Genomic DNA, 14,422 nt, shown 5'->3' on the forward strand with positions numbered 1-14,422 from the left:
ATTATTGGTGAAACTGTTATTGGTGCTTGATGTGATTAATTGTGTACTAACTTGTTTTTATATTTATGCACAAATTTAAGGGGAGCACTCAATGCTTAATGTTTTCAAAATTTTATGTTTTGCTTTGAAAATGATTTTTGCTAGAGTTAAGCTTTAAAATATGAAGTATTGTTTTAGCAAGTTTTTAAATGGAAATGAATTTTAATATCTTAAATCCAATGTTTTAAACTTGCTCAGGCAAAGAAACATGATAACTTGCATTGGTTTTAATTTTTCACAATGTTGAGTGCAAATTATAAAGGATTTTGGAGCTTAAAATATCAAAATTTGTTTTTGAACAATTATGGGCATAAAAAAACCATTTGCACAATTTCAAATTGTGATATAAAAACCATTCGCACAATTTTAATTTTCGTTGTGTTTCATATTATTTGCTTTAGTGCATTTTCAGGAGAATTCATGAATGCTCTAAGGAATTTGTGGGATTACATATGAATGCTCTTAATCTTGGGATTGCGTGAATGATCTTGATTTTTGGATATTATTTGTGAAATTGTTAGTAGTGCTTGATGTGATTAATTGTGTGCTAGCTTGTTTTTATATTTATGCACAAACTTAGGGAGATCACTCAAAACTTAATGTTTTTGAAATTTTATGTTTTGTTTTAAAAATAATTTTTGTTAGACTCAAACTTTAAAATATGAAGTATTGTTTTATCAAGTTTTTAAATGAAAATGAATTTGAATATTTTGAATCCAATCTTTTAAACTTGGTCAAACAAAAAAACATGATAACTTGCCTTGGTTTTAAAATATAAAATATTATTTTAGCAAGTTTTTAAATAAAAATGAATTTGAATATCTTGAATCCAATGTTTTAAACTTGTTCAAGCAAAGAAACATAATAACTTTGCATTGGTTTTAATTTTTCACAGTATTGAGTGCAAGTAATAAAGGATTTTGAAACTTAAAATATCAAAATTTATTTTTGAACAATTAGGAGCATAAAAAAACCATTTGCAATGGCAATTGGATTAATACTATTAGCTGTGAATTCTATGACTTTATGTTATTAGCTGTGAAAATGTGGTTTAGTGAAATATACTCAACTTGCAATGTGCTACTAAAAAGTAGTCTAAGACAACCTGATACTAAATACAATCTTATAACAAAGCAATCTAATGAATGGCAATAGATAGTGTTCAAACACAACAATCAGTATAGAAAACATTCAACCAACAGAAGCTGAATAGAAAGCATTCTTACAACATTAACAAGAAAAAGATATAGTTAACATCAGTAGCTAGCAACAACTGTCAATAGAACTGAATATCAATTTTTTTGGTTTTTTGTTTCCCCTTATTGCTTTTAGAAGTAAAAACTTGACTTTCTTGAGTACCAATTGCATCCTCAGTAACCTTTCTCTTGCCTTTGCTTATCCAAACTGCTATCACTTTCTCACTTTTCAATCCAGGCTATCAAATAACATTTATCAAGTTATAATAGGTAATACTTAAAAGAACTAAAACAAAAAATATATATATATGTTTGGTAAAGAATTACTAATATTTAAGATTTGTCTCCCAATTTCTATGTTTATATATAATCCATAACCTCATTAAACTTTTGTCTTGGTTTTTTTTGGTGGTAACTCTAAGAATGTGCTTATCATTGTGACTTCCAATGATGTTTGCTAAAATTGCTCTCTTCCCGATGGTTGTTGTCGAAAAGTTAGACTTTGAAGAGAGAAGTAAGTTTTTTGAGGTTAAAATTGAAAGAAAACAATGAAATTACTGGTGGTGGACATGATAGAGATGGCAACTGAAAAATAATTTGGCTTATCTCATTCTTTTTTATCCTTGGATTTTTTGTAATCTTTTTCAACACCAAAAAAATTTTGAAAACTTAACTTATATGCTTGATAGTGAGTCAAGATTGTGATAAGGGCTTGTAAAGCTCTTATCGTATCAAAGGCTATCAAATCAATGTTATTAGCTATGAATTCTATTTCTTTATGTTATTAGCTATGAAAATGTGATTTAGTGCAATATATTCAACTTGCAATGTGCTACTAGAAAGTAATCTACGACAATCTGATACTAAAGGCAATCTTATAACAAAGTAATCTGATGAATGTCGACAAAAAGTTTCTTACCCAACATTCAGTATAGAAAACATTCAACCAACAAAAGATTGAATAGAAAGCGTTTTTAAGACACTAACAAGAAAAAAACATAGTTAACATCAATAGCTGGCAACAGTTGTCAACAGAATAAATTTTCAACTTCTCTTGTTTTTTGTTTCCCTTTATTTCTTTTAGAAGCAAGGACTTAACTTTCTTAAGTACTAATTACATCCTCAACAACCTACTTTTTGCCTTTGCTTGTCCAAACTGCTATCACTTTCTCACTTTTCAATCAAGGCTATCGAATAACATTTATCAAGTTATAATATGTAATTCTTAAAAGAACTAAAACATAAAATATATATATGTTTGGTAAAAAATTACTCACATTTAAGATTTGTCTCCTTGTTTCTAAGTTTGTACATAATCTATAACTTAATAAAACTTTTTTCTTGCTTCTAGTGGCAACTCCAACAGTGTGCTTATCTTCGTTCCTTCCAATACTATTTGCTGAAATTTCACACTTCTCACACTTCTCACACTTCTCACACTTCCGAGTGATTGTTGTAGAACAATTGGACTTTGAAAAGAGAAATTTGTTTTTTGAGGTGGACATTAAATGAAAGCAATAAAATTGCTAGTGGGGGATATGATAGAGATTACAACTGAAAAATAGTTTGACTTATCTCATTCTTTCTTATCCTTGTGTTTTGTGTAATTTTTTTTAATGTCAAAATTTCTGAAAACATAACTTATAATCTTGATAGTGGGTTAGAATTGTTATGAGTGCCTATAAAACTCTTATTATATCAATGGCAACTGAAACAATGTTATTATCTGAGAATTCTATTGCTTTATGTTTTTAGCTTTGAAAATGCGATTTATTGCAATCTATTCAAATTTCAATGTGCAATTAGAAAGTAATTTGAGATAATCTTATAACAAAGTAATATGATGAATGTCACTAACAACCTTTAGTCCTTAAGAGAATTTAGTTAAGAAACAAACATAGAGAAATGATGCTTCACCACTTACAAGAACTAAATATTACGTCAGTTTTACTTCTTTATATAACATAACGTCAAAACTTTGATAATTAACATCTGAACATGCAAGTAACTTATTATATAACACCAAGCAAAATAGAAAATCTACAAACTCACTCAAATATTACCTACAACCCATGATGGGTGTACATTATTGAAGTCACACCATCAAATCTGAACCCATCAAACTTGTATTCGTCCAGCCATCATCTTGCATTTGAAAGAAGAAACCTTAGTACCTCAAGCAACAAGTAAAAATTAATATTTACACACAATAGGATGGAAGGAAGCCAAAATCTTTCAACAAGCTATTGTTTAAGAGAAGTTTCAGTAGAAGTACATACTTTCCAGCTTCCATAATTAAAAAGGCAAGAATCCCACATCCAATGGTGACCCTTTGACCTCAAATGGAAGTAATGAGCATTGGTTCCATCAAACGTGTTCAATCCATCTAACACATTATCAGATGCATGGCTGTATTCGTCAAACATTAGTAAGATACAAAGATGGATGAGAAAATTAATTAATAACTTAATTTAACTAAAGGTAAAAAATTAATTGAGACTTATAGCAAAAGATTACTCACTCAAAGCAACAGAGCAAATACTTGAATAAAAATTTGCTACAGCTTAGAAAAGAATTTAACATTTAACAACATGCAAAAGATAAAAACTTTCATTGTAAACAATACAGTAAGATTCCATTTGGTAGTTGTTTTTGCTACTAGCTTTTTGCTTCCAGAAGCAGAAAGTACGTATGGTTAGAAAAGATAATAATACTTTAAAAGAATTAAAAATAAAAAATATAATCTCTTGTAGAACAAAATACTATGATTTCTCTTTTAACAGAGTTCTATGATTTCTCTTTTAACAGAACAATTATACTACAAATTATATTGCATTTAATCATATATATTTTCAAACAATTATTACTTTGCTTTCTCCCTTTTAGGTTTGTTCTTTAGAAACCATTTAGGAAGCCAAAAGCAACTAGAGAAAACATAGGAAGAGTAAAAACCAATAACAGCCTAAATTCTCATGGCCATATTTGCATCAAATCTACCGGAAGAATGACCATACAGTCTAAGTAGGAAAAAAAAAAGGAAAAACAGTTTATATTTTTATTTTTGGTAAGAAAAAGCTAGGAAAAATCGTTTGCACAAAAACTGTAACAGCAAATAAATCTGAAGGGTGTGTTTCTAGAAATGATATTCTCCTCCAAGTCCAATTATTACCTGTGCACAATATCCATAAGAACAAGTAGACCCAACTTGTGAGCCCTATCTATCAGTGACATAAGATCATCAGGGGTTCCAAAATGGCTGCTTGGTGCAACGAAGTTTGTCACATGATACCTGCAACATATTAAATGCAACTTGTTAAAAGTAGAAGAGGTTAGTTTCCATAACCAAAACTAAATTCTGAAGAAATATTTCTGTTTACATCCAAAACATAACATTTTAGTACAAGTTAATAAGCATAAACAACAACAAATAAAGATGAGTTGATATTTTGATGGAGATAATACCAAAGTTTACCATGGAAGATAAAGACTGAAGGTGTTTGTGGGACAAATTTTCTTTGAATGACAGTATGACGAAAACTAGAGATAAATTTTGGTTTAATTGCAAATTTAGGCTTCTTAATGGGTTTTAGAAATGGGTGAAGAATCATAATGAAATGCAATCAAACCAACTTCTATGTTATTAATTTGAAATTGCTATTTAAGATATTTCTATGCACAAAGCAGTTACCAGAGATCCAAGTCATTAGCTGTTTGGCATTTGCATTATCATTAACTAAAGTAATACTCATTATTTAGTATAATCCAAACGGTTGGACTTCCTTTAACCAAAGAACACGAAAAGTAGGCCATATACACCTACGTGGCTATTTGCTAGCTTAATTTGACAGATTTTCTCTTTAAGAGAGGCCACTCTGCCTACATGATGCAAGAAAGTTCTATTTCAAAATTTACAGGCCTTTCTAGATAGCTATACTGTTTGATGCTTTTAAAGGTGTTCAATGCAAGTTAAAATGTCTCTCTATCTTTTTTTTTGGGGGGGGGTTAAAATTGATAGTTTAAATACTGATACTAAGATAAGTTTTCCTATAAAATGTACTATCTTATAAAACCTCCTGTTTTACTTTTCGATCTCAAAACCTTGCAGGAACACTTCATAGGAAGGGTTGAAAGAAATAGCATAAAAAATATGATCCCACACATGATAGCATTTAATGAAGCTTTTTATCATACGTAAGGTTTCCTCTTTTAAGATTAATAAACCAAGGAAGTGCAATTCAGCACAGAGACAGAAGAGTTGAATAACAATTTGCTACATGCAAGGAAAAGGAAGATGCATACCATGCTACTCATTCCAACATGTGATTCATAGACGTAAGTGATTTTGGTCCTTTTGGCTGGGGGTGTTTGAATACATACTTTTCCTATTATAGTATTAAAATCATTAGTTAGGTTGGAGAGTACAAAAATTTGAGATAAGACACATATTACAGACTAAACTAAGTTGACTGCGCTGTGCAGTGATTCAACTTGAACAAGCGAGAACACAATTTAAAAACTGACTTCATATATGAAAAAGAACCAATCAAAATAGTTTTCTTAAAAACTTTTAAGGGCATTGATCTTAATATTAACGTTATAAAGGAAGACGTTCATCAAAACAACCTACTCTAAGATGAATAAGAAATTCATTATTTGTTTATATAATCAATTAATCATATTTGTGCGCAGGCATACATGCATGCTATTGTCTATGTATCTTCACACACATACAGTTATTTTAAAATTATCATAAACATTAGTTGGTATTTCTGATATTCCCCAAGCTCCAAATATTTCAATTGCTTATAGTTTGAAAAGAATAAGTTATCTAGTTTTTCCAACAAAACCAAAAGATCAAACAGCCACTAACTATACCTTTTCTGGTGGATCATAGTATATTTTGTTGTATAGGATTTCAGTTGGTGCTTGAACAGAGGACTTGATCCAACCAGGAATGGAGTCCTTAATCCCAGATGGAGTTTTCATACGAATCTACAATTATATGGTCAAAAAGTTAAAATGGACACATGGAAAAAGAGGTTTGGATGAATGATAATTGACATGATTATAACAGTCCACCAGAAAAAATTTTTTTTTTCATCTCATCTTTTCTTTCTTTCTCCCTTCTTTTTGGGGTAGGAGTTAGTTGGATTTGAACTCAGCTACCTCGAATAATTTTGATTGACTTGAAGACCACCCCATTAAATACTTCAATGCCTTTATGTCATGAATTCTAGTAATTAATTATTGTAAAGGTTGTAGTATAAACCAGTGATTTATTCAAACCATATACACATGTAATAGGATCAATGTAAAAAAAGAAGCATCATACTTAAAGGTTCCTGGTCCACAGATCATGATCAAAAGGTTAAATACATTGTTGATCTACAGGGAAAGAGTTGCAGGTTTTTTGTACTTTCTTTTTACTCTGACTTAAAAAGAGGAAAAAGGAAATAATAAACAAGTAGCATTTGAATGTAAGCACAATAGCTTTCAAGAGCCAAACTTATGTTCATCTATAGGTAATTTACCTTCACTTGAGAACCATGGGGAATTGGTGGTGAACAATCAGCATTATTAAGCCAAAAGATCTCCCAGACACCAAACTCATTTTGTTAAAAAACAATTAATATTTGTAGAATTGACCATTAGATGTTATTTAAATATAGAAATAGACAATAGATCACTGCCAATGTAAATCAACATAGCTTTCTAAGCACTTAGAACACAGTCACCTTCTCTTTTATACTTGAGACTGCATGGCATTAAATAGATGAATTAGCTAATACAATTATTTGTTACATAAGCAAGGTGACTTTCGCACTTAATTATAGAAACTTTGACAGGGTTTATCTTCTTAACTTTTTCTATTTGGGGCTTTTAAGAATACTAACTGCACCAGACTATACACCTAATCTTTGGTCCCCATTAAGACATTAAGAAGAACATTCATGCTCACATATATATATATATATATATATATATATAAAGATCCATGTTTACATTCACATTTAACATTAAGCTAAATGTTTTGACAAACCAAACTTAGATAACTTTTAACTTCTTTCAACAGTTGCATTTAGAGAAGATATAAGCATTGACTTATGAACAGCTGGTATTGCAAATACTACAATTTCTTAAGGCATACATCTTAGAGCACATGGGTCAGAGTCAGAGAAAAGCAGGGGAGAATTGATTATTATGACAGATGACAATTTAAGATGGTGGAAGTCTACCTTCAACTATTGTTTCTTTTCCTCTTCAACATTCATAAAACATGAATGTTATTTTTGCAAATAATATATGAAAATCAGCAACTAAATCACTCCAATATAAACATTTTATCAATTAAATGTTACTATGCTAATATTTCTAAGGGGTAAAACATAAATTACCTTTTATTGTGCTAGTAGCTCTTTAAGTGAATTATTTGCACAAAAGATGAAATATGTGAAAAGCAAGTATATTTTAAGATTTCTAGAGATTCTTGTTTGTTCCTTTCAAGTGTTTTTGGAATTTTCATTTTTGGCATCTTTAGTTGCTATGTTTCCATAACTCTTGGTCTACAATAAAAATTAGTTCAATTTACAACAAGCATTTTTTTCAATTCTTTAGTTCATTCTACAATATCAAAACACTTAACTACTAGCAGGGTAACCTACTTATTCATGGCATATGAATTCAATTAATGCATGAAGAGAAGTGATGAAGCAGTAGAGAATTAGAAAAACATGTACAATACACAAATGTTTGGTAGGCTTACGCACACACAAGTACATGTGCGCAAACTTTTTCAAAACCATTTCTACACTTAGCATCCTCATGGATCACGTAAAAAAGTATTGAAACCTCATTCCATTTACGCAACCCAGTGCAACAAATGTTGCTATAAAGGAGACAGGGGGCTTAAAGGGGACGTCATAATTCTGGAACAGATAAACGATTATAAGTTGAAGGATGCTCAATGTGACTCAAAGAAGAGTTATAGAACATACATCTTAACCAATGGTGACAGCCTCAGGATATAGCCCATGAATCATATGATTAACCAGCATCAGATAGGCAACAACATCTATATTAGTTGCATATCCAAAGTACTCATTTTAGTTTCCAATAAATGCTACCTACAGCAAGTTCAAGAAAACAAAGGTTAAGCCGGGATAATACATTATAATGATGCAATGACACTAACAACCTTTAGTCCTCGAGAATTTAGTTAAGAAACAAACATAGAGAAATGATGCTTCACCACTTACAAGAACCAAATGTTACATCAATTCTACTTCTCTATATAACATAAAGACATAAAGTCAAAACTTTGATAATTAACATCTGAACAAGCAAGTAACTTATTATATAACACCAAGCAAAATAGAAAATTTGCAAACTCACTTAGATATTACCTGCAACCCATGATAGGTGTACATCATTGAAGTCACACCATCAAATCTGAACCCATCAAACTTGTATTCGTTCAGCCACCATCTTGCATTTGAAAGAAGAAACCTTAGTACCTAAAGCAACAAGTAAAAATTAATATTTACACACAATAGGATGGAAGGAAGCCAAAATATTTCAACAAGCTATTGTTTAAGAGAAGTTTTAGTAGAAGTACATACTTCCTAGCTTCCATAATTCAAAAGGCGAGAATCCCACATCCAATGGTGACCCTTTGACCTCGAGTGGAAGTAATGAGCATCGGTTCCATCAAACATGTTCAATCCATCTAACACATTATCAGATGCATGGCCGTATTTCTCAAACATTAGTATGATACAAAGATGGATGAGAAAATTAATTAATAAGTTAATTTAACAAAAGAATAAAAAATTAATTGAGACTTATAGCAAAAGATTACTCACTCAAAGCAACAGAGCAAATACTTGAATAAAAATTTGCTACAGCTTAGAAAAGAATTTAACATTAACGACATGCAAAAGATAAAAACTTTCATTGTAAACAATATAGTAAGATTCCATTTGGTAGTTGTTTTTGCTACTAGCGTTTTGCTTCCAGAAGCAGAAAGTATGTATGGGTAGAAAAGACGATAATACTTTAAAAGAATTAAAAATAAAAAATATAATCTCTTGTAGAACAAAGTACTATGATTTCTCTTTTAATAGAACAATTATACTACAAATTATATTGCATTTAATCATATATATTTTCAAACAATTATTTCTTTACTTTCTCCCTTTTAGGTTTGTTCTTTAGAAACCATTTAGGAAGCCAAAAGCAACTAGAGAAAACACAGGAAGAGCAAGGACCAATAATAGCCTAAATTCTCATGGCCATATTTGCATCAAGTCTACCAAAAGAATGACCATTAAGTCTAAGCAGGACAAAAAAAAGAAAAAAAGTTTATATTTTTATTTTTGGTACGAAAAAGCTGGGAAAAACTGTTTGCACAAAAACTGTAACAGCAAATAAAGCTGAAGGGTGTGTTTCTAGAAATGATATTCTCCTACAAGTCCAATTATTACCTATGCACAATATCCATAAGGACAAGTAGACCCAACTTGTGAGCCTATCTATCAGTGACTTAAGATCATCAGGGGTTCCAAAATGGCTACTTGGTGCAAAGAAGTTTGTCACATGATACCTGCAACATATTAAATGCGACTTGTTAAAAGTAGAAGAGGTTAGTTTTCATAACCAAAACTAAATTCTGAAGAAATATTTCTGTTTACATCCAAAACACAACATTTTAGTACAAGTTAACAAACATAAACAACAACAAATAAAGATGAGCTGATATTTTGATGGAGATAATACCCAAATCTAGCATAATACAAGTGCTCTTGAATAGCCATGATTTGAACAGCATTATATCCAAGTCTTTTAATGCGGGGAAGCACATTATCTCTAAAGTTGGCATATGTGTTAATTATTGGCTCCTGCATCTCAAAGTTGATAATATTAAGAAAACTAAGAAATGGATTAACCGTACCAAAGTGTACCATGGAAGATAAAGACTAAAGGTGTTTGTGGGACAAATTTTCTTTGAATGACAGTATGACAAAAACTAGAGATAAATTTTGGTTTAATTGCAAATTTAGGCTTCTTAGTGGGCTTTAGAAATGGGTGAAGAATCATATGAAATGCAATCAAACCAACTTTTATGTTATTGATTTGAAACTACTATTCAAGATATTTTTATACACAAAGCAGTTACTAAAGATCCAAGTCACTAGCTATTTGGCATTTGCATTATCGTTAACTAAAGTAATACTCATTATTTAGTATAATCCAAATGGAAGGACTTCCTTTAACCAAAAAACACGAAAAGTAGGCCGTATACACCTACATGGCTTTTTGCTAGCTTAGACAGATTTTCCCCAGCCCGCCTATAGGATGCAGGAAAGTTTCGTTTCAAAATTTACAGGCATATCCAAACAACTATACTGTTTGATGCTCTTAAGATGTTCAATGCAAGTCAAAATGTCTCTCTATCTTCCTTCTTTTTTTTTTTTTGGGGGGGGTAAAATTGATAGTTTAAATATAGATACTAAGATAAGTTTTCCTGTAAAATATATTGTCTTATAAAACCTCCTGCTTTACTTTTCGGTCTCAAAACCTTGTAGGAACACTTCATAGGAAAGGTTGAAAGAAATAGCATAAAAAATATGATCCACACGTTATAGCATTTAATGAAGCTTTTTATCAAACTTAAGGTTTCCTCTTTTAAGATTAAATAAATCAAGAAAATGCAATTCATAACAGAGACAGAAGAGTTGAATAACAATTTGCTACATGCAAGGGAAAGGAAGATCCATACCATGCTACTCATTCCAACATGTGATTCATAGACTTAAGTGATTTTAGTCTTTTTGGCTGGGGATGTTTGAATACATACTTTTCCTGTTACAATATAAAAATCATTAGTCAGGTTAGAGAGTACAAAAATTTACGATAAGACACATATTACAGACTAAACTAAGTTGACTGTGCTATGCAATGATTAAACTTGAACAAGCGAGAACACAATTTAGAAACTGACTTCATATATGAAAATGAACCAATCAAAATTGTTCTCTTAAAAATCTTTAAGGGCATTGATCTTAATATTAACATTATAAAGGAAGACATTCATCAGAACAACCTATACTAAGATGAATAAGAAATTCATTATTTGTTTATATAACCAATTAATCATATTTGTGTGCAAGCATACATGCATGCTTTTATCTATAAATCTTCACACACATGCAGTCATTTTAAAATTATCATATAAACATTAGTTGGTATTTCTGATTTTCTCCAAGCGCCAAATATTTTATCTGCTTATAGTTTAAAAAGAATAAGTTATCTAATCTTTCAACAAAACCCAAAGATCAAACAGCCACTAACTATACCTCTTCTGGCAGATCATACTATATTTCATTGTATGGGATTTCACCTGGTGCTTGAACAGAGAACTTGATCCAAGCAGGAATGGAGTCCTTAATCCCAGATGGAGTTTCCATACGAATCTATAATTATATGGTCAAAAAGTTAAAATGGACACATGGAAAAATAGGTTTGGATGAATGATAATTGACATAATCATAACAGTCCACCAAAAAAATGTTTTTGTTTTCATCTTCATCTTTTCTTTCTTTCTCTCTTCTTTTTGGAATAGGAGTTAGTTCATAACTGTAACTCATCAATAAAAGCAGAAAATCTAACTTTAATTGCAATATAAAGCAGTCTGAGTATAAACTGTAGAATAAAATTTACAGTGACAGAGTTAACAAAATAATTAAGTATCACAAACTAAAGATATGAACTAATCTCATCTATGTAAATAGCTTGAATTGGCTGCAGACCATAATAAAGATCTATTATACAAATGCCATCGATTAAAATAATAAAAATGTTATAGGCACATACCTTATTATCTACAACATCATCAGAGAAATGTGCTATAACGATTTCCATGTTCATTGATCACTTTGCTAAATACAAACATTGTAAGAGGGTCGGGTCAAGAGCATCAAACCTGTGTTTTTCATTTTTTGCTATACTGTAAAATGCAAAACTTTTTTTTATATCATTTCATTCTTCTTCTCTTTCAAAAAGCAACATTTTCTTTCCAAAAAGACACACTAGGCCACTCTCCCCTACCCCAGATCCCGACGATAGTAGCCGACCCGACCGCCTTTCACCGTCGCCGTTTGACGTTAGTTGGCTCCAAAATTTCAGCCGTGGACTCCTCTCTTCCTTCTCGTCTCAGATTCAACCTCTGTTTTTCTCAAATCACCTCATAATAGCTTAGATCTGAAACTTTATCCCAAAATTTTAAACTGCCGTTCACCCTCTTCTTGCCATCCGGTCGTCCTGAAACCAAAGTATGTTGTTTCTCCCCTTCCATCCTTTCTTTCTACCTGTTCGGATTATCCAAAAGTCTCCTCGCCACTGCTGACATCCATACGCCGCCGTCGCTCCCACCGCCCAAAAAATAGCTCTTTTCTCTGCTTTTCCAAAATCTTAAAAATACTCTCACAAATCACTCATAAAAACAAAAAAAAAATCCCATGACCGAAAGCCCGTTTCGTCCTCAACGGGCCCCTTTCTCTTTCTTTTTTTTTCCTGATGGATTCCTCAATAGAGGACTGTGGTTGTTTGCATTTTTTTTTTGGCTTTGCTGGCTTGGTTTTTTTATTTTCTGTTATTGGCTGTGATAGTTGCTATTTATTTTTTAGTAGTTTCGATGGCTATCTCAGTAGGGCTGTGGGTGGTGGGTAGGAGGGAGATGGGAGCTGTTCTTAGTGGGGTAGTTCGGAGATCGGTGGGGTTGGGTTGGTGATCGGCTGGCAAAGGAAAGGGGATGGGATGGTGGTGGCGGTTTAAGACAGGAAGGTATGGTGGTACACATGGTTGCCGGTGGAGGCAATGGCATGTTGGAATTTTGGCATTGCCTTCTTCATCCAAAAATTGGCCTCCAGAAAAAAATGCCATTCAAAGGTTTTTCTAGAAAAGATTGGCCTCGTCTCTCGCCTCAATTTAAAGCGTTAGATCCAGTTCAAATCCCCAATTTTTTTAGATTTGAGTAACACTTTAAGTCAAATTTCTGATATTGTGAGATTTGAGAGACTTTAGGTTCAATTTTTGTGCTGACAAGTTAGACAACAATACAGTGGGCAATTGGCTTGAATTCATCAGTGGAATTATTTGAATTTTAATTGTTTAAAGCTTTCAGGCTTTCTTTTTTTTTTTTTTTTAACTTTTATTCAAAGAAATTAAAATAAAATAATGGAATAGTAAGAATTGAAAATAAGATAGGTCACAGTTTTTTATTGAGCCCTCACAAATCTAAATAATTTAGATAAAATAATTTTAAAATGAAATTAATTAGAATAAAATTTAATTTGTTCGGTTTATTTAAAGGTTTAATAAATTTAAAATATTTATTGAGATAATAATTAATGATAATATTTTTTAAATTGAGTAGATTCAAGTATAAAAATTGTTTAACAAATTATTTTGACTCAATTTTAAAATTAATCCGAACAAAATTTGATGTACATATTTTTTGTGCCATATGAAATAAATTATTTTGTTTTGAAATTGGCTGGCTTATGGTATATGTTTGGCAACAAAATAAATGTTGGTTTCAATAATTCTAACCTGAGGATAATGTTAAGGCAAATGTAGTAGAATTTTTCTTTTGCAAAATGAGATAGCCTTATTTTGTTGGGCCAACCTTAAATATTTTATATTTAGACGATTAGCATTTGTTTTCATGTTGTGCAAGCAACTTTTATCCAAATAAATGAGAACAAAATTTTATATTATTAAATTGCACATAACTTGGAAAGTCATGAAGCCGTCACCTTTGGAAACTATAAAAACTTGTTTTTCTTTCTAAGCTATAGCAATTTGTACAAGAAATTTGTTATAAATATATATTATATAGCACATAATTGTTAACTAAATTATAATTCTAATATAATAAAATAATTTTAATATTTTTATAGTAATAAAATTGAAATAACTATTATCATGCTAAATTAAATTGGAAATATAAATTTAAGTTTGAAAAAAATAAATATAACAAAATTTTGAAATTAAAATTCAAATAAATGAATAAATATTTAAATATTTAATCTTTCTCTATTTTAACTTTTTTTAGAAGTTTTCTTTTAAGTTTTTTGGTTTTAGGTCATCATCTTCATTCATTTTTCATATATTTTTTTCTTTCTTTT

At 30.7% G+C, this 14,422-nt stretch overlaps 1 protein-coding gene across 23 annotated transcripts; it reads right to left on the reverse strand.

Annotated features, from left to right (window-relative positions):
• Positions 1-1,162: 1,162 nt before the first annotated feature.
• LOC111284149 (1,4-alpha-glucan-branching enzyme 2, chloroplastic/amyloplastic-like) lies at positions 1,163-13,377 on the reverse strand. 23 transcript variants are annotated; one of them, XR_016342876.1, is made up of 13 exons: positions 12,108-13,377; positions 11,591-11,707; positions 11,014-11,096; positions 9,719-9,837; positions 8,855-8,961; positions 8,639-8,749; positions 8,231-8,359; positions 6,111-6,227; positions 5,535-5,617; positions 4,405-4,524; positions 3,515-3,644; positions 3,299-3,380; positions 1,163-1,474 (listed from the first exon to the last, which is right to left on the reverse strand). XR_016342876.1 is itself a non-coding variant. In XM_089762237.1 (12 exons), the coding sequence occupies exons 9-12, from the start codon at positions 6,125-6,127 to the stop codon at positions 3,354-3,356; spliced, it is 294 nt and encodes a 97-aa protein (XP_089618363.1). In that variant the 5' UTR covers positions 6,128-6,227; positions 8,231-8,359; positions 8,639-8,749; positions 8,855-8,961; positions 9,719-9,837; positions 10,011-10,132; positions 11,014-11,096; positions 11,591-11,707; positions 12,108-13,189; the 3' UTR covers positions 3,148-3,353. The 23 variants fall into 23 exon arrangements, 9 of the variants coding, with proteins under 9 accessions (XP_089618363.1, XP_089618362.1, XP_089618359.1 ...); XR_016342866.1 differs by lacking the exons at positions 1,163-1,474; positions 3,515-3,644 and adding an exon at positions 10,011-10,132 and having other exon boundaries at positions 3,148-3,380; positions 12,108-13,374; XR_016342863.1 differs by lacking the exon at positions 1,163-1,474 and adding an exon at positions 10,011-10,132 and having other exon boundaries at positions 3,148-3,644; positions 12,108-12,248.
• Between the last annotated feature and the right edge of the window lie 1,045 nt (positions 13,378-14,422).

This window comes from Durio zibethinus, chromosome 6 (assembly GCF_047325235.1).
Source record: "Durio zibethinus cultivar Kanyao isolate XHJ-2024 chromosome 6, ASM4732523v1, whole genome shotgun sequence".
Taxonomy (NCBI): Eukaryota; Viridiplantae; Streptophyta; class Magnoliopsida; order Malvales; family Malvaceae; genus Durio; species Durio zibethinus.

Coding starts and splice junctions, on each gene's coding strand:
- LOC111284149 (XM_089762230.1), bottom strand. CDS start 8,268: ATGGGCTATATCCTGAGGCTGTCACCATTGGTTAAGAT. Junction 4,525..8,230: donor CTGTCACCATTGGTTAAGAT/GTATGTTCTATA, acceptor AATATGTTGCAG/GTATCATGTGACAAACTTCG. Junction 3,402..3,514: donor TTAATTATGGAAGCTGGAAA/GTATGTACTTCT, acceptor TGAGGTACTAAG/GTTTCTTCTTTCAAATGCAA.